Source organism: Dipodomys ordii, unplaced genomic scaffold (assembly GCF_000151885.1).
Source record: "Dipodomys ordii isolate 6190 unplaced genomic scaffold, Dord_2.0 Scaffold138, whole genome shotgun sequence".
NCBI classification, from domain to species: Eukaryota; Metazoa; Chordata; class Mammalia; order Rodentia; family Heteromyidae; genus Dipodomys; species Dipodomys ordii.
This window is the reverse complement of record NW_012267354.1, coordinates 815045-834345: the sequence shown is the minus strand read 5'-3', so window position 1 is coordinate 834345 and position 19301 is coordinate 815045. Positions and strand designations below refer to the sequence as shown.

At 46.7% G+C, this 19301-nt stretch overlaps 3 protein-coding genes across 6 annotated transcripts in view; 2 read left to right on the top strand and 1 right to left on the bottom strand.

Moving 5' to 3' along the window:
- Gnl1 (guanine nucleotide binding protein-like 1) overlaps nt 1–904 on the bottom strand; it is a 10843-nt gene extending 9939 nt beyond the window's left edge. The window contains exons 1-2 of the mRNA XM_013031112.1: nt 501–904; nt 7–98 (exon numbers count right to left, since the gene is read on the bottom strand). Of these exons, the coding sequence (XP_012886566.1) occupies nt 7–98; nt 501–573 (165 nt within the window). The 5' untranslated portion in view covers nt 574–904. The remainder of the gene's footprint in view (nt 1–6; nt 99–500) is intronic.
- A 163-nt stretch (nt 905–1067) lies between these two features.
- Nucleotides 1068–8348, top strand: Prr3 (proline rich 3). 3 transcript variants are annotated; one of them, XM_013031223.1, is made up of 5 exons: nt 1068–1416; nt 1695–1823; nt 2732–2794; nt 6562–6852; nt 7218–8348. In XM_013031223.1, the coding sequence occupies exons 1-5, from the start codon at nt 1350–1352 to the stop codon at nt 7322–7324; spliced, it is 657 nt and encodes a 218-aa protein (XP_012886677.1). In that variant the 5' UTR covers nt 1068–1349; the 3' UTR covers nt 7325–8348. The 3 variants fall into 3 exon arrangements, with proteins under 3 accessions (XP_012886677.1, XP_012886675.1, XP_012886676.1); XM_013031221.1 differs by having other exon boundaries at nt 1332–1823; XM_013031222.1 differs by having other exon boundaries at nt 1332–1823; nt 6562–7304.
- A 9659-nt stretch (nt 8349–18007) lies between these two features.
- The window catches only part of Abcf1 (ATP-binding cassette, sub-family F (GCN20), member 1), a 14992-nt gene continuing 13698 nt past the window's right edge, over nt 18008–19301 (top strand). For both annotated transcript variants that reach the window (XM_013031193.1, XM_013031192.1), the window contains exon 1: nt 18008–18110. In XM_013031193.1, the coding sequence (XP_012886647.1) occupies nt 18038–18110 (73 nt within the window). In that variant the 5' untranslated portion in view covers nt 18008–18037. The remainder of the gene's footprint in view (nt 18111–19301) is intronic.

The window sequence follows — 19301 nt, the reverse complement described above, 5'->3', positions numbered from 1 at the left end:
GGTCACAGATTCCCCGTCCGAGGTGTCGGTCTGCTCCTCCCGCCGCTCCCGGCTCCCGCTGCGGCTGTTGGAACTGGAGCGTAGCCCATCTTGAAGCCCTGCGGGGAGGGGCCGGTGACGCCAGTGCTGGCCCACTCTTCAGGGACTGAAGGACCCCCACCCCGGCCAGCCAGGTCTCCAGCCTACCCAACTTCTCTTGAGCCTCAGACCTCCCAGCTTCCTTCCCGGGCGGACCCTCCCGGGATGCTGGGGGGGGGGTAGTCACTCCGCCAGGGAACTTGGAGGATGGCGCCCCGTTGGAGCTAGGAGGGACCCCCCTCCCCCCACTCCTTCCCGAGGTGCAGGGGACTTGAGGCGGGGAATCCCCTCTGCGGTCTCCCACGCAGATCCTCACGGGCCTACCACCCCTCCCACGCCCCCCCCTTCCAGAGGTGCGGCGGGCACACCCCTCCTTCCAGAGGTGCGGGAGCCCGGGCCCCGCCCCCTCCTCCCGCACTGACCTCGCTTCCGCTCCCGCTTATCCTGCAACTGCTTCTTCTTCTGCTTCACGCTGAAGGGCTTCTTCCTCGGCATGGCCCGGACCAGTCAACCTGGCCCGCCCTCCGCCGAGCTCCCGCCGCCTCAACTGACTCCCCCCGGGGCAGCCCCCGCCGCAAGGGCCCGGGACCCTGGAGGAGGCGGAGCTAGGTGACGTCAGCGGGCGGGCCCGACCTAGGTGCGGCGGCTGCCTGAAAGCAAAAGGCGGACAGGGGTGGGGGTGGGAGGGGAACGGAGTCACTTCCCTCTAGGAACCGGGCGAGGGGGTGATGCGGAGGTGAGCTACCGGCACGGGAGAGCCAGTGGGACCGACAAGCGCGGCGGCTGAGGGGAAGGAGGCGCGCGTGGGAGGACCGGGCTAACTCCGTCACGGGCGCTACCAACTAGCGCCTGGAGGAGGGGGTGTGCGTGTCATCACTACCTTGCGCTCCCGGGGGAAGCTACCACTCACCTGGAGGGGGCGGAGCGGCGGAGGGCGGGTCCTACCACCTGGACCAGAGCGGGGCGTGGGCCCGCGGTCCAACCTCAGTGCCAAGCCCCAGCTGCCGGGCCCCGGGGGATGAAGCCGCTCTGCCTGGCTAGGCGGGGGGCACGATCACACGTCGGAAGAGTCCTGCGTGCCAACCTGCTGTGACCCGAATCCCTCGTGGGAACGACGGGAAGAACCGGTCTTACAGTAGCTCCTAAGTGCAAGCCCGCACGAGAAGAAAAACCCAGGCGGGACAAGGACTTTGGAGAGAGGTCAGAGGGCACCAAGTTGTGCCTGCAGCTGTTACCATAGTAACCAGGGGACCGGATGTGGCGATTTTAGGATGCGACAAGCCTTCTCGTCTCAGGCCTTCAGGCCCCTCGAAAAGCCCGTCGACTCTATGGCACGCCGTAAGTTGCGGGTTGTGGTGCTTTTCAGCATGAGGAGAAAAGCGGAGAAAAAATTAGCCACTTTTAGAAACGCAGCCAAGGGACGGCCCGAGGTTGCCGCCACGCCTGGCAGAGACCGGCGAAGGCAGTTTACATGAGAACGCGGCCGAAGCCAAGATTCCCCGCAGCCTTCCGGAAGTGGGACGGTGGGAGCCTCGGTCTCACGGACCCCCGCCCCCGGAAACGGAAACAGAATCCCAGTGTGCCCCTTCCCCACTGCCCTCCAAATCCCTCTGCAGCCATTGCCGCAGCCACGATGCCGAAACGAAAGAAGCAGAATCAGCAGCAGCAGCAGCCGCCGCCGCCCCAACAGCCTCCACTGTCTGAGCGGGATGAGACTGGAGATGAGGAAGATGAGAGTCCCATCGGTGAGGGGCTGGAGAATGGTGGGCACACGCTCGTCAGCCTGGTCAGGGCGAGGAGCGAGAAGCTGGTAGTGCGGGGAGAGGGGCTCAGGCGGAAGGAAGAGGGGCCCAGGCGCTGGGGCGAAGGTGGGAGAGGTCTGCTCCGGATGGAACCTTTCAATGAGTTCTCTGACTTAACCCTTCCACCTTATTCTAACCCCCAAAAACCTTTCTAGAGAAGGCGGAGGAGGTGAGGATAAAGAGCTCTTGTGCGCAGCCGCAGAATGGCAGGGGAGAGAGACTGTAAGGGATGTGACAGATTGTGATGGCTGGGATGACAATTTGTGACCATACTTCACTGCGAAGGTGGACGTGTAGACTTTTCAGAAGTAAGGAGAAAGGGGTGGGAGAGAGAGAGAGAGAAAGGCCAGCAGTTAAGGTATGGGATTGTGTTAATGGCATCATGAGGGGAAAGAAAGTTGTCAGTATCTTGTATTACCCCTTTGATGGAGTCTCCACTTTCTGGCAAGCCTGAAACAGCTTTGCAGTGGAAAGGGCGGAAAGAGGAAACGAAGACTTATAATAACGCTGAAAATATACTTGACTTCTGGTTGCATCTTAAAAATGAGTAACAGGGGCTGGGAAGGTGGCTCAGTGGTAGAGCGCTTGCCTTGCATGCCTGAGGCCCTGGGTTCGATTCCCAGCACCACATAAGCAAAAAGAAAAAAGCCGGAAGTGGCGCTGTAGCTCAAGTGGTAGAGCGCTAGCCTTGAGCTGAAGAGCTGAGGGACAGCGCCCAGGCCCAGAGTTCAGGCCCCACGACCGGACCCCCCCCCCCAAAAAAAAATGAGTAACAGAACAAAATAGCCTGAGAACAGGATTGTCACCTCCTTAGTCTATCCTAATGACCATACTTTTGTATCTGTTCTTAGGACCACCCAGCCTTCTGGGCCCTCCCCCCATGGCCAATGGAAAGCCTGGTGAACCCAAGTCAGGTGAGGAGTAAGGACTCTGAATTCTTGTTTTTTTTTTGTCCTAGAGGAGAGAGTAAAACCAATGGATATTTAAAAATCAGAAGGTTGGGGCTGGGAATGTGGCTTAGCTGTAAAGTGCGTGCCTAGCGTGTATGAAGCCCTGGATTCTGTTCCTCAGTACCACATAAACAGAAAAAGCCGGAAGTGGTACTGTGGCTTAAGTGGTAGAATGCTAGCCTTGAGCAAAAAAGTTCAGGGACAGTGACCAGGCCCCGAGTTCAAGCCTCAGAACTGGCCAAAAAACAAAAACAAACAAAAATCAAAAGGTTAGGCATTTGTACCTAAGTAAATGGAGAGAAATTGTATGTTGATAAGTTTGAAAACACAGTGTTACAAAATATTTCCCAAATTGTCCCATATGTTCAATGCATTCCCGATCAATCCCTGTAATGCTTGTGTGAAGAAAGTAAGCATTTTACCTCATTATATAGAAATGCAGAGGCTCTGGGTAGAGACTGGCAAGACATTCTTAAAAAGGGGAGGCTTTATTCTGAACATCAGGATGCTACAACACCACAGTAGTTATGACACTAGTTTGGACACATATAAATGTATAAGTCAGCTTATAGAGTCTAGTAAAAGGCCCACAGATGTAGTGACACTTGAATGTTGAAACAGAACTGAAGAAGTGGTCTTCTTTTCAATGAATGGTGCTGGACATTTTCGGAAAAAAAATGAAATTTGACCTCTTATTCTCATTGATAACATCAATTTCACACATGTAAAAAGCAGAAGAATCATTCTCTAAAAAGTATATAAAGAAATACACATGCTTACTCTAAAGTTAAAAGGAAGATTGATATATTGAACTGCATCAGATAGTATAAATTTATATTAGTCAGATAACACTAGAAAGTTTAACAGGAGCTGAGTGCCAGTGGCTCACACCTCACTCAACAGAGGATCATGGTTCAAATCCAGCTGGGGCAGGAAAGTCTGTAAAACTCTTGTTTCCTATTAACCACCAAAAAGCTAGAACTAGTGCTGTGGCTCAGGTGGTAGAGTGCTAGTCTTGAGCATAAAAGCACAGAAACAGCTCCTAGGCCCTGAGTTCAAACCCCAGGGCCAACACACATACACTCATAAAGAAATGAACAGGAAACATAGCATAGAAGATATTTACAATAACAATAAACAGGTTCATATCTAGAATTTTTTTTTTGGGTCAGTCATGGGGCTTGAACTCGTGGCCTTAGCATTGCCCCTCAGCTTAGGCATGAGCCCCTGGCGCCCGGTGTCATATCTAGAACTATATAAGGAGTTTCTTCAGGGTCAGGTTCCAGTGGCTCAAACTTATAATCCTAGCTACTTGGGAGGCTGAGATCTGCCTATCAAGGTATAAAAACATACATTTTTGAGAGACTTATTTCCAGTTAACCAGCAAAAAGATGGAAGTGGAGGTGTACGAACCTTGAGCAAAAAAAGCTCAAGGACCCTGAGTTCAAATCTCAGTACCAGCACCCAAATTTAGAAAATGAATAAAATAATTTCTCCAGACAACTCATTAAAAAGACTATGTAACCAGTATGTTAAACAGTTTGAAAATTTATCCAAAAAAGTGCTATATGATTCAACAGACCCCAGCTAGGTATATATCCAGAAGAAAATAAGATTTGCACACTCATTCATAGATAGCAGCACATTCACAATATTTAAGAGTTAGATAGAAGGAATCCAATGTCCATTGACAGAAGAATAGTTAAGCAAAATGTGTATACATTCAGCAGACTTGCTTGACCTTGTAAAGGAAGAAAAGTGCCCTTAGATTCTATATAACATAGATAAACCTTGAGTACATTATGCTAAGTGACATAAACTGAAATAATTGCTGTAAGTTCCCTTCACATAAACTGTCTAAAATCAAATACATAGCCAACCTCTGGTGGCTCACACCTATAGTCCTTAGCTACGCAGGAGGCTGAGATCTGAGGATTACAGTTCAGAGCTAGCTTGGGCAGGAAAGTCTGTGAGACTGTTACTGCCAATTAACCACCAGAACCTTAGAAGTGGTGCTATGGCTAGACATGGTAGAACTCTAGCCTTGAGTGAAAAAGGTCAGGGACAGCACTCAGGCCCTGAGTTCAAGCCCCATGATTGACCACCCCCTCCCCCAAAAAATAAAAGAGAGAAATAACAGAATGATGATTACTAGTGAAGAAAAGGAGGAAAGAGAGTTTAATGGTTACAGTGTTTCAGTTTTATAAAGTAAAGTTCAGGGAATATATTTCACAGCATGAATATACTTAACGCTTTGTGGACTTAAAACTGATTAAGTGAGGAGGAGGGGGAAGCAGTGGCTTTTGCCTATAATTCTAGCTACTCAGGAGGCTGATACTTGAGACTCACAGTTTGAAGCCACTTCAGGCAAGAAAGTCCATGAGATTGAGGGGGTTTTTGTTTTTTTTTTTTGGTCAGTCGTGGGGCCTGTCTGGGCCTAGACACTGTCTCTGAGCTCTTCAGCTCAAGGCTAGCACTCTACCATTTGAGCCACAGCACCACTTCCGGCTTTTTCTGTTTATGTGGTGTTGAGGAATTGAACCCAGGGCCTCATGTATGCAAGGCAAACACTATACCAATGAGCCACCTTCTAGCCCTCCATGAGATTCTTATCTCCATTTAACCACCAAAAGGCCAGAACTGGAAGCTCTGGCTCAAGTTTTGGAGTTCTATACGAGCTCAAGGAGAGTGCCTAGGCCCTAAGTTCAAGACCCAGAACAAAAGAAACAAGACCCCAAAAAAAAGAAACAAAAGAAAAAATCTGGCTAAATAGCAATTTTTTGGGGGAGGGGAGGTCCGGTTGTGGGGCCTGAACTCTGGGCCCGGGTGCTGTCCCTCAGCTCTTCAGCTCAAGGCTAGCACTCTACCACTTGACCCACAGCGCCACTTCCGGCTTTTTTCTTTTTGCTTATGTGGTGCTGAGGAATCGAACCCAGGGCCTCATGCATGCAAGGCAAGCGCTCTACCACTGAGCCACCTTCCCAGCCCTAAATGACAGATTTTTGTTTGTTTGTTTGTTTTTTTAACCACAAAAACAAAACCCACCACTCAAAATAATGACAAAGAAAAAGACAGGATAGCAAGTGTTGTTTAGCCAGGGAACAGCTGGCTAGGAGTATAAATTGGTTACAACTTTGAAACAAAACTTAACATTATTAAACTTGAACATACATGGACTCTTTTACCAAGGATTCCTAGACTACATATATACTCAAGAGAAATGCATTCATAAGTGTAATAAAAACATGTATAAAAATGTTCATAGCAGCATTTTTCCTTATAGCCCCAAACTGGAAACCACCCACATGTTCATCATCAGTAGAGTGGATAAATCAGTTGTTGCGTGTGCATGCAATGGGATACCACGCTGCAATGAAAATGAACGAACACTGCTACAGGCAACCTGAATGAATCTCGCAAACACGTTGAGCGAAAGGAGCCAAAGTTCAAAAACAGGCAAAGATTAATAATCTATGATGTTAGAAGACAGGATGATGGTTCTCTGTGGGGAGGAAGGAGGGGCACCTGGAATGGTCTTTTGAAGTACGGATAGGCTCTTATCTCTTCACCTAGGTGGTGGAAACACAAATGGTTATTTAGTGGTAATTAAGCACTTAAAATTGATGTGTCTTTATATGTTCTACTTCAATAAAGATGGGGGCAAATAAGGGCTTCTGTTTCAAGACTAGGTTGTCATGCTCATTTGGTGACTCTTCTGTGTCTTTCTCCAGCTCTTCACAGAGGCCCTCCAGGATCAAGGGGACCAATGATTCCACCACTGCTGAGCCTCCCTCCTCCTCCCCGGGGCAGAGGCCCAATTCGGGGAGGCCTAGGCCCCAGGTCTGGTCCATATGGTCGTGGATGGTGGGGAATTAATGCTGAACCTCCTTTTCCGGGGCCGGGCCATGGGGGTCCCTCCAGGGAAAGCTTTCACAAAGAGCAGAGAAACCCTCGAAGGCTCAAAAGCTGGTCTCTTATCAAGAATACCTGCCCACCTAAGGATGGCCCCCAGGTTATGGAAGGTGAGGTCCATGTTGTGATGCCTATACACATTTCATACCCATCACTCCCTTAGTGGCCTAATTCCCAGGATACCTGTGACCCTGAGCTGCAGTGCAAGGGATTGAACCTAAGGCTAATCTCCCAGCTATCTTATGAAGTAAGACAGCCCTGATTGTTTTTTCCCCCAGAAGAAAGAGTACTATTCCATAATACCTGGAGGTGTTAAAAATAAAGGTCAGTGTGCATTGTATTTAGTATGCCTGAAGCCAGAATACCTGGAAGTGGTAGGGGGTAGGAAATTGGACTTTTATTTCTGCTTTCCACTCCATTTCTGGTTTTTTTGTTACTCGGATTTTTAAACCACTCAATTATCACTTGTCCACAGACAAATCCAGCCGCCCTGTCTGCCGACACTTTTCCAAAAAGGGTCACTGTCGATATGAAGACCTCTGTGCCTTCTACCATCCAGGCGTCAATGGACCTCCTCTGTGAGACTGTGCCTTCCCATCCAGACTGGAAAGAGTCCTCTAACCTAGTGGCCATGTATTTCCCCGTGGCCTAGTGACAGCTACTCCGAGGCTCTTCCACCCAGCACCCTCAGTCAAGTGACCCATTCATCACCAGCGCACAGTGCGCACTGGCTCTGATACAGGCTCCAGAGACTCACCTTCAGGACCCCATCTTGTTCCCTTCACTCGGATCTTCTTCGCCAAGTGACTGCTTAACAGGAAACCTTTGGTGCTCTTTCTTGTGCATCTGTCCACCTGTTCCCCAGTATTGCCCTCGATTCCTGAGAGCCCTGGAGCAGTTTGCTATCCTTTCTAGCTGGTTGTCCTCTTTACGTGACACCCCAGTGTTTTCAGCTGCTTGGGAAACTTGCCAGGTTATCTGGCTGACACACAGTTACTTCCTGAACAGCCATCCCCCTACTTTTGGATTTTGTAGTTTCTCTGTCAGTAGCATGATCCCCACCACTATGGTCTGTGATCACTGTGCTTTGTGAAACTGTGCATCCCCCTGTAGCCTTTCTCAGTGTCCGTGGCATTTTTGTGACTTCCCAACACTAGAATAAGTTTTTTCTTAGTACCCTCTAGCCTTTCCCTATCTCCCAACATGGAAGAATTGTGAAACTTCCCCCAGCCTGGTCCTCCCCATTTTGGTGTTGGTTGTTCTGAGTCTGACATGGGCCAGTAATGTCTTGTAAGGCCTCAGACAACAAGCCTTCCTCTCCAGCCTATTTTAGTTAGGCTCTGTCATTGTGAGGCCACCAGCCCTTTCATTTGAATTCTGTGAATCTCTACCTGGCCTGTCTTTGGGTGGAACCTGTCCCCCTCTTCCCTCACATCCCTGGCACTGGTTGTTTTCTGTGAAAACGGCAGTGAACAGGTTCAGTTCTGAACTGGCCCTGAGGAAATGGGTCAGGAGCTGTGTAGGCAAGAGGGAAGGATGACTGCTGTTGGAGAACTGAGAATGATTTTTTTTTTCTTTTTAACATTTTTTATATTAGTAATAAACACAGTGGAAACAAGCATTTTCTTTAATCTCTGTATTCCAGCCCTCTGAAGGTGCAGATGTTTTTAGTTCATACACAATACTGATATAAAATATGATGCTTAAGTCCATTCCCATCTTGAGAGAATGAGTCAGGTCTCATTTGTCAATAGAGAAATGTGCTTAAGGCAGGCAGCAGTGGCTCATGCCTGTAACGTTAGCTACTCGGGAGGCTTAGATCTGAGGATCACAGTTCAAAGCCAGCATGGGCAGGAAAGGCCAAGAGACATCTCCAGTGAACCACCAGAAAAAGCTGGAAGTGGAGCTGTGAGTTGGATATGCAAGTTTTGATAATCATGGACATTTAGTTATCTTCATATTAAGCACCTGTCATCCCAGATTGTCAATTTTAAGTAGTCATAACAAAACCAGCTAGTTTTTTATTTTTAAGTAAAAAAGCCTGGGGTTTTAACTTGGGCTGGGCAGTGTCCCTGAACCTCTCTTTGCTCAAGGTTAGCACTCCCACTTGAGCCACAGCACCACTTCTGGCTTTTTCTAAAGACAATATTGGAGATAAAGAGTCACAAGGTTTCCTGCTGGGGCTGGCTTTGAACATGATCCTCAGATCTCAGCCTCCTGAGTAGCTAGGATTACAAGTGTGAGCCACTGACACCCTGCTCCCGGCTTTTTGTTGTTGGTTGTGGGGCTTGAACTCAGAGCTTGGGTGCTATCCTTGAGCCTGTTTGTGCTCAAGGCTAGTGCTCTACCACTAGAGATACATTTTTTGTGTGTGGTTGTTTTGTTTAGGATTTGTTTTTAGTATATCATACTGTTATAATAAAAAGAAATGAAGACGAGAAACATTTTCCCATACCAGTAATGGGAGCAAAAGACTTCTCAAAGCTGGGGGCTGGTGGCTCACGCCTGTAATCCTAGCTACTCAGGAGGCTGAGATCTGAGGATCTCGGTTCAAAGCCAACCTGGGCAGGAAAGTCTGTGAGACTCTTATCTCCAATAAACCACTAGAAAACCAGAAGTGGCACTGTGGCTCAAGCGGTAGAGTGCTTGTCTTGAGCTGAAGAGCACAGGGACAGTGCCCAGGCCCAGAGTTCAGGCCCCACAACCAACCAAAAACAAAAAAAGACTTCCCAAAGTTTTTTTCTTTTCCCAGTCCTGTGCCTTGAACTCAGCCTGGGCTCTGTCCCTGAGTTTCTATTGGCTCAAGGCTAGCACTATACCACTTGAGCCACAGCACCACTTCTGGCTTTTTCTGCGTGGTTTATTGGAGATAAGAGTGTCAGACTTTACTGCCCAGGCTGGCTTCAAACCATAATCTTCAAATTTCAGCCTTTTGAGTAGCTACGATTATAGGCATAGACTACCAGTGCCTGGCTCTTAAGACTTTGAAGAAGCTGGACGCCAATGGCTTACACCTGTACTCCTAGCTACTCAGGAGGCTGAGATCTGAAAATCACGGTTCGAAGCCAGCCTGGGCAGGAAAGTCCATGAGACTCATCTCCAATTAACCACTAAAACACCGGAAGTGGCGCTGTGGCTCAAGCAGTAGAGTGCTAGCCTTGAGCTGAAGAGCTGAGGGACAGAGTTCAAGCCCCACAACCGACAGAAAAAAGACTGTGGAAGCTGGGTGCTGGTGGCTCACACCTGTAATCCTAGCTACTCAGAAGGCTGAGATCTGAAGATCATGGTTTGAAGCTGGCCTGGACAAGAAAGTCTGTGAGACTTAATCTCTAATTAATCACCAGAAGGCCAGAAATAGAGCTGTGGCTCAGACTGGTAAGTGTGCCAGCCTTGAGTATAAAAGCTAAGGAACAATGCCTAAGACCTGTAGGGTACCAGAATTGGTACCCCCAAAAAAAGTCAACATAGTTACAAGTTAAGAAGTAGACAGCTGGGCACTGATGGCTCATGCCTGTAATCCTAGCTACTCAAGAGGCTGAGATCTGAGGATCACGGTTCAAAGCCAGCTTGGGCAGGAAACTCTGAGACTCATCTCCAATAAGCCACTAGAAACCGGAAGTGGTGCTGTGGCTCAATTGGTAGAATGCTCGCCTTGCGCTGAAGAGCAAAGGGACAGCACCCATGCCTAGAGTTCAAGCCCCGCAACCAACAACAATAAAAAGAAGTAGAGTCAAAGAAGTTATGTGACAGTCATCACAAGGTCCTCAGGCATTCTAAACACTAACCCCAGCTTTATGTTTTGTAGTCTATAACCCAGACCATAAACTTATTCATGGTCCAAAGTAAAGCTCTAGTTCCCTCATCTATTTCAAAGACTGGATAAAGGGCAGAAAACAAGTCATCTTTGAGGAACTTTCCTCAAAAGTTAGCCTATGGCTCTTCTGACTTGTATTTTACTTTGGCTAATAACTAGTTGTTTGGGAACCATGTGATTTCAAAGAGCATGCTGTCAAGCATGAGCAACCAGGCATGGTGGAGCATGCTTTAATCCTAGCACTTGGGAGACAAGCAGGATAGTGAGTTCAAGGCCAAATTATGCTATATAGTGAGACCCTGTCCCAAATAAAATTTAAAAGGCAGAATGATTCTATGATTACCCTTCTTGATCTTATGTAGGAGGAAAGAATATAATAAGGTGAAAGTTACAGGGCTAGGAATGTGCCTTACTGATAGAGTGCTTGCCTAGCATACATACTGATCCTCAGTACCACATAAACAGAAAAAGCCAGAAGTGGCACTGTGGCTCAAGGAGAGTGCTAGCCTTGAGCAAAAGAAATTCAAGGACAGGCCCTGAGTTCAAGCCCCAGGGGAAAAAAGTCATCATTCCAAGAGAATTCATTTGCTTTTTTTCTTTTTCTTTTTTGGTCAGTCGTGGGGCTTGAACTCTGGGCCTGGCGCTGTCCCTCAGCTCTTCAGCTCAAGGCAAGTATTCTACCACTTGAGCTGCCATGCCTCTTCCAGTTTTCAGGTGGTTAATTGGAATGAGAGTCTCATGGACTTTCCTGCCTGGCTGGCTTTGAGCCTCAAACCTCAGATCTCAGCCTTCTGAATAGCTAGGATTACAGGGGTGAGCCACTGGCACCCAGCATTCATTTGCTTTTCAAATATTTTTTTTTTTTTTTTTTTGGTCGTGGGGCTTGAACTCTGGGCCTGGGTGCTGTCCCTCAGCTCTTTAGCTCAAGGCGAACGCTCTACCACTTGAGCTACAGCGCCACTTCCGGTTTTCTGGTGGTTTACTGGAAATAGGAGTCTCACGGTCTCTCCTGCCCGGGCTGGCTTTGAACCATGATCCTCAGATCTCAGCCTCCTGAGTAGCTAGGATTACAGGCGTGAGCCACCAGCGCCCGGCTTGCTTTTCAAATTTTTTTAATTTTTGCAATAATGGGTTTTGAACTCAAGGGCTCGCACTTACTACACAGGTTTATAACTTGAAACACAATCTGAGTCCTTTATGCCCAAATCACTGCAGTTACACATCCACTTAGCTGGGACAATGACCCGTCCAGCAGGTTCAGTTATTCGTTAGGCTCGAGGAGGCACCTCCTAAAAACCAATGGGGGTGAGAGAGAAACGAGACCAAGCGCATAAAGAAAGACAGTCAGTCTGAGTCGCGTCAAGGTCTGCTTTATTAAAGTGAGGCAGGGTTTATATACCCGAAAGGACAGGGGAAGGGAAAGAATGAAAAAACTTTGCAGAAGCAAGAGTGAGAAGTCCCGGGGTCGGGGATGGGTCATGCTTCTCCTTTGGCCGTTGTGCTAGTCTTAAAGGTACCTCCTGTAGTTTCTCTAAGAGACATTTATGGTTAGCCAGGCGCCGCTTGCTTAGGGCTGGAGATAAGAGAAATGTTTATGGTTAGTCAAATGTTGTCTGCTTAGGGCTGGAGGAATATTTATGGTTAACCAAATGTAGTTTGTTTAGGGCTGGAGGAATCTTATCTTTCCATACACTTTCTTGGCTCCCAACAGGACAATTGGCATGTACCACCACCATACCTTGCCCAGTTTTGAATGCTTGGGATGGAATTTGGCAAACTTTTGTCTACGCTGGTCTCAGACCTTGCTCTTCCCAATCTCTGCCTCACTTGTAGTATAGCTAGGATTACATTTGTACTTTTGTGGTTTGCATGGTAACCATTTTTTGTGCTTAGAAAAGATTATAAAAGCTGGGTATTGATGTCTCATGCCTGTAATTTGGTCTATTCAGGAGGCTGAAATCTGAAGGTCAAAGTTCAAAGCCAGCCTGGGCAGGAGTTCATGAGACTTATTTCCAATTAACTATCATTAAACCAGGAGTAGTGCTGTGCTGAAAGTGGTAGTGCGCTAGACGTGAGCAAAAGAGCTCAGGGACAGTGCCCAGGTTCTGAGTTCAAGCCCCACAACAAAAAAAAGTTACAAGCTTTGTCTAAACTTCACCATCATAGAATGACTTTATATGACACTTAGTCTTCTATGAGATTATGTTCAACAAGAGTACCATAGCCTATCCATATCAGACCAGCTGTTGGCAACACAAAAGCTGTTAATGTAGGACTATGTCCTAGTTGTCAAGAACTATTTTTCTCAAAAATAAAATGGATTGGGCTGGGAAGGTGGCTCAGTGGTAGAGTGCTTGCTTTGCACGCATGCGGCCCTGGATTCCATTCCTCAGCACCACATAAGCAGAAAAAGCCAGAAGTGGTGCTGTGGCTCAAGTAGTAGAACTAGCCTTGAGCTGAAGAGCTGAGGGACAGAGCCTGGGCCCAGAGTTCAGGCCCCACAACCAACCAAAAAAAAAAATAAGTAAATAAATAAAATGGACAAATACAAGTTGTGATGAGTGATGTGAAAGAAATAAATGGCCCAAGGGGCTACCTAAAACACAGTCTAACTGGGAATCCAGGGCAGCAGAAAGAGCCCAGAACTTGGCCTTGAGGAACTCTGACATTTAGTGGCTTGGTTAAATCAAATGCAATACTGCCACCAACAACAACAAACATAAAAGAGAGACAGCGAGAGATCTCTGAATGGAACTGTCTGCCTGCTCTTTGTGAGTTCCATGCTGACCTCTATAAGCATTGTCTTACTTAAGCCTTGCATTCATTCACTGTGCTTATTACTGCATATTTTACTGCCAACTCAAGAGCAGGCACTGTTTTAGGGACTGGAAATCTATCTGTGAAAGGACAAAAACCTACCATGTGGAGTTTACATTGTTTTCAGCATAAGAGATAAAAGTGTAGTAAAATTTTAAGTAATAAGTATGTGGAAGAAAATGTGAAGGAAGTATGTTTAATTGTAACCCCCTTGTAAAACCTATTGAAGTTCAGAAAATAGAAGAAAATAGCCAAACGCTACAGAGTGACAGGTAGAAAAGATAAAACTGACATTAAAATAGGTAACGTCGACAGAGACTTAAATGAAGTAAATTCATTCCATGCATAGGGAATACTTAAGGGCAAAGGTCTTTTGAGGCAGGGATGAGTTTTGAAATAAAAATAGAGAGCCAGTGTGGCTAGATTGTAGGAAATGAGATCATGAAGTTCAGCAAATTGGGCCTGGTGGTACATTCCTGTAATACCAGTACTTGAAAAACTGAATCAGGAGGCTATATAGTTCAAAGCAGCCTAACCTGTAATCACCAGTTACTAAAAAGGCAGAGATAGGAGCACACCATTGTCCATGGGCAAAAGAACTGAGATAGGCAGATAAAGCATGATCATGGTTGTTTTAGCCTCTGGTAAGATTGACCCACTGATCTGCCCTGTCTGAGGACTTCTCCACCTAATGACCATCAAAAAGTACCAACACATGTCCCACACAGGCCAGCAAAAGAAAATTTCCCTTAATAGCACATGTGCAGTACTGCACTTAGCTGTCCTTAAGTAAACTTGCAGTAGAAACTCCTAATATGCCTATGTTTGTGCCTGGAATAAAATTAATATCATTATGACAGAATGCACTGTGGGAATGGCCATACATAATTTAAAACGGTTATGTAACCACCTCCTGCCACTCCAAACTGTCAATTATGAAGAACCTCAGTTTTGCTCAATTCTTTGAGATGCTGAGAATGTGGGATGACACTTAACTGCGCCACCATCCTGTAACAGCACATGATACTGCCTAAAAAATTGAAAACTGTAGGCATGACTCAAGTGGTAGAATAGATGTCTATCAAATACAAGGCTCTAGCCGGGCACTGGTGGCTCACGCCTGTAATCCTAGCTAGTCAGGAGACTGAAATCTGAGGATCTTGGTTCAAAGCCAGCCCAGGCAGGAAACTCCGTGAGACTCATCTCCAATAAACCACTGGAAAACTGGAAGTGGTACCATGGCTCAAGCGGTAGAGCACTCGCCTTGAGCTGAAGAGCTGAGGGATAGCACCCAAGCCCAGAGTTCAAGACCCATGACTGACAAAAAATAAACAAAAATACAAGGTACTACGTTCAAATCCCACTGTCAAACAAACCCTGGTACTAACAAAATTAAAATAGGAATCATTTCATTCAGAGCCCTATTTGCTCTGGTAAATTTTTGGGCTTTATTCTGAATATTTTGAGCAAATGATTTTTATTTTGTTGATTTAGGCAAGGTTTTGTGGGGTTTTTTTAATATGGCTCAGAGTTACAGCACCTTCCTAACAGACCACGGGGTCTCAGCACCACCAAAAATAAATCTAATTGGTATTGGGTATTACTTGCTCACATCTGTAATCCTAGTCACTCTGGAGGCTAAGCTCTGAGGATCATGGTTCAAAGCCAGCCCAAGCAAGAAAGTTTAACTCTGATCTTCAATTAACCACCAGAAAACCTGAAGTAGCAGGGCTTCATGCATGCAAGGCAAGCACTCTACCACTGAGCCACCTTCCTAGCCCCATGTCCCTGAGCTTTTTTGCTTTGCCTTGAGCAAAACTCTACCACTTTGAGCCACAGAGCCACTTCTGGTTTTCTAGTGATTAACTGGAGCTAATACTGGAGCTAAGAGTCTCACAAACTTTCTTCCCCAACTGGCTTTGAACTGTGATCCTCAGAGCTAAGCTTCCTGAGTAGCTAGAATTACAGGTGTATGCCACCAGTACCCAGAGGCAGCTGCTTCTTCCTCCTCCTCCTCTCCTTTTTCTTTTTCCTCTTCCTCTCCTTTTTCTTCTTCTTCCTCTTCTTTACTACTATCATACTGGTGCCACCATCACCTCCTAATAGGTTTCTACTCTGCCCCTCTTGTGTAATCTCCAGCTCCTATCTACTCTTAGCACTTCCCCCAGAACCATCCTTTGAATGTGTAGGTTGTGTGATGTCACTGCATTTTAGTTCAGAGAAGAAGCTGACCTAAAAGACATGTGAGCACAGACTCTGCTTAACTTCCCTTCTCACCTTTCCAAGAAACTCTTGCTTACTCATACCATTTTCACCACACTGACCCCCTTGCTGTTTGGTCCTTAAAATACACTAGGTAGTCCTTGTTATAGGGCATCACTGTGCTAGGAAGTCTCTTTCCAAGAAATGATTGTGGCCAGAATGCTTCCTGTCTTCAAGGGTTTGCTTAGATTTCACATCACTGAAACCTATAAGCAGTCTAGTATTACAAGCTGCTACTATGATCAGTGTAGTATTACACCCTGATACTTTTTAATCATTCTTTATATATTTTTTTGTTGGTTGTGGGACCTGATCTCTGGGCCTGGGCACTGTCCCTCAGCTCCTCAGCTCAAGGCTAAAACTCTACCACTTGAGCCACAGAGCTACTTCTGGCTTTTTCTGCTTATGTGGTACTGAAGAATAGAACCCCAGACCTCATGCATGCAAGGCAAGCACTTTACCACTGAACCACCTTCCTAGCCCTCTCTATACTTTAATTTTGGCCAGTCCTGGGGCTTGAACTCAGGGCCTGGGAACTGTCCCTGAGCTGCTTTTGTTCAAGGCTAGTACTCTGCCACTTAAGCCACTGTACCACTTCTGAGTTTTTCTGTTTATGTGGTACCAATGAATTGAACCCAAAGCTTCATGCATGCTAGGCAAGCACTCTACTACTAAGCCACATTCCCAGCCTTTGCTATACTTTTTTAGGGTGACAGTATCTACGAAGCATTGTACTCACCATCTGATTTAAGAAATTGTAACCCCTTTGTACAACTCCTTAATAACAATTTAATTAATTAGTTAATTTAAAAATTGAGTATGTAGCCTAGGCTGGCCTTGAACTCAAGATCCTTTCCTCTATGCCATCACACCCAGATTGATCTATAGTCTCTAGCGTTAATCAGAAATGTAGGAATCTTTATTTTATCAATGGTATTCTAAGCGCCTAGAACAATGCCTAAACATACTCAATAAATACATGTTTTGAGTGGATGGGTGAATAAATGAGGCACATATGGATTGCTGATGGATTGTTTAGAGGAGAAAGAATGGAGAAAGGATAACCTTGCATTGTGGGCAGAAGGAACTAGTAATTTCTTGACATGGATAGAGCTCTATTTTGCATGTGCTATTTAGAGATCTCAGAAATGCTGTCCAGGAAACATTTGGAGTCATTAGCCTGGAGGACAGACATGACAGTTGAGGCTCATAAGGAAAATTTAGAAATCCTCATCAGTTATAGAATGATAGCTAAAGCCATGGGATGTAGGTGATAAGTCTAGAAAAAAGAAAGTCAGACCAGCTGGTAGCTCATGCCTGTAATCCTAGCTACTAGCTGAGGTCTGAAGCCAGCCTAGGCAGGAAAGACTGTAAGACTCTGATCTCCATTAATCATTCAAAAGCCAGAAGTGGGGTTGTAGCTCAAGTGGTAGAGTGCCAATCGTCCTAGGTCCTTCAAGCCCTGGAGGAGGAGGAGGAGGAGGAGGAGGAGGGAGATGGAGGAGGGGGAAGGGGGGATGGGGAGGGGGAGGAGGTGGGAAGGAGAAGTTGTTCAAAGATTGAGCTTTCAAGCATATAAAGGAGCAGAAACCACTAAGAGTGTAAAAGGACCAGCCTTTGAAGAAAACATAAAAGAAGTGATCAAATGTATATCAAATATTGGGAAAGTAAAATATAGTCAAGAGACTTGGTTCCTGATCTGTTGACTTTGGAATGGCTGAAGCAATGGTAGGGACAGAAACAAAAGCATGATTGTGGGCTAAACAGGAATAGGAGATGGCAGGACTATGGGAAAGCCTTGCTTAAGTTTCTACATCTATTGTTAAGTCGTAGAGTTTAAATTGCACCCATGTCTCTAATGAGGCCAACAGGTATCAACACTTACCAGTTTACATCTTGCAGTTCGTTGCTTGTCATTTTATTTTGTGAGTTTATTTGTAAGCCAAACTGCCCACATACACACACCCCAAATAAAGGTTTTAGGCATGGCGGAAGAAACAGAGCATCTGCTTAACAAGGGTGTGTTCAATCCTAGTATCGCCAAAAAGAAAGATAAAAGTATGCCTCAATTTACTTCGTACTATCCAAAACTTATTTTCATTCCCTGAGTCCCACCGTAGCGTCTTGGAGTCACCAGGTCACGCTTCCCAGACAATAATAAAAGCTACACCAACGCCAAGAGAAACGTCAGGCCACGCCCCTTCGCTTCAGGCCACGCCCTCCGGTGGGAACCCACGCCCCCTCCATGACTTGCGAAACGCGCGCACGTGGGAGCCTAGGAGCAAAGACAGTGGCAGAAGCGCCTGCGCCTGCTTGGTGAGCCCGCCCCTTTCAGGACTGCACGCCGCCGGAAGCGGAAATAGCGCCGGGGCGCCGCCAAAGTATCCCTAACTGCCAGCGCGATGCCGAAAGGGCCCAAGCAGCAGCCGCCGGAACCGGAGTGGATTGGGGACGGAGAGAGCACAAGTCCCACGGGTGAGGATGATGGGCAGAGGGGAAACGGGAGAGGAGGAAGAAAGAACAGTGAGAAGCCCTTGAGAGAAGGGCGTGGGGCGCCTGACCGGCCAGGCCCTTACGGGGGTCACTGCGCATGTGTGCCGTGGGTGAAGAGTTCGCCCCGGCCGGAGAGAGGTTTAGAGTCAGGAGAGGAAGTGTCCGGGTGTTGCACCCGAGCCTCACTGGTGTGGAAGGAGCGCCTACGAAAGCATATGGTAGCGAGGAGAGCTGGGATGACAGGAGAGTCCTCTTTTCTGTCATTTCGTACGGCGTTCCGGCCACGGTGTCTCACAAGGAGGTTAGCATAAGTGATATCACTTGTGTCTCAAGAGAAGCTAGCTCTGTATGACATCCCATTCACTCATCTGCAAGTGTAAATGCTGAGGGTTTGAATGAGGGTTTATTTTTATTTTTTTGTGGTTTTGGGCGTTGAACTCATGCAAGTCAGACCCCCCCACCACGCCTCCAGTCCAAGTTTATTTGAATGTTTATTGAGCACCCTTTTTAAAATAGATATTGAATTATACTGGGCTTTTGAGAGTGGGAAGAAAAAAAAAGTATGAAGATACCTTCGCAGGCTTGACGTCATTTGTCATTTCAAGAGGGGGACAAAATAGACACAAAAAACTACCAGTGACATGACTAATTTTACAAGCATTTATTGGATGTCTCCTGTAAGTACTGTGCAAGAGAAACTGGCAGCCTATATTTTCTTTGGCTTTTTTGTTGCGGGAAGCTTAAAAGATGTTCTACAGAGGAGGATCTTAGAAGTACAGAAGAGACTTGAAGAATGTGTGGGCCTGTTGCTAGTCCTTGGTGAGAAATGGATTAGTCTCAGGGTTGTCAGAGTAAGCTGAACTTTCATTCATCCAAATTTATTTCACCATTAATCTTGTGCATCTTTCCAGTCCCATTACTGGTAGTCACCCAATAAATACTAGAATCAGATTTTGAAAAGAATTCAGGGTGGACACAGAAAGCATGCCTAGGATTTTTTTTTTGGGTCCGGTTGTGGGGCCTGCATTCTGGGCCTGGGCACTGTCCCTCAGCTCTTCAGCTCAAGGCTAGCTCTCTACCACTTGAGCCACAGCGCCACTTCCAGCTTTTTTCTTTTTGCTTATGTGGTGCTGAGGAATCGAACCCAGGGCCTCAGGCATGCAAGGCAAGCGC

What these genes read in the sequence shown, in the direction of transcription:
- Prr3 (XM_013031221.1), top strand. Translation starts at nt 1,550, where the DNA reads ATGAGAACGCGGCCGAAGCCAAGATTCCCCGCAGCCTTCCGGAAGTGG. An exon ending in GGAAGATGAGAGTCCCATCG is followed by an intron (nt 1,824 to 2,731) that starts GTGAGGGGCTGG and finishes ATCTGTTCTTAG; the next exon opens with GACCACCCAGCCTTCTGGGC. An exon ending in GCCTGGTGAACCCAAGTCAG is followed by an intron (nt 2,795 to 6,561) that starts GTGAGGAGTAAG and finishes GTCTTTCTCCAG; the next exon opens with CTCTTCACAGAGGCCCTCCA.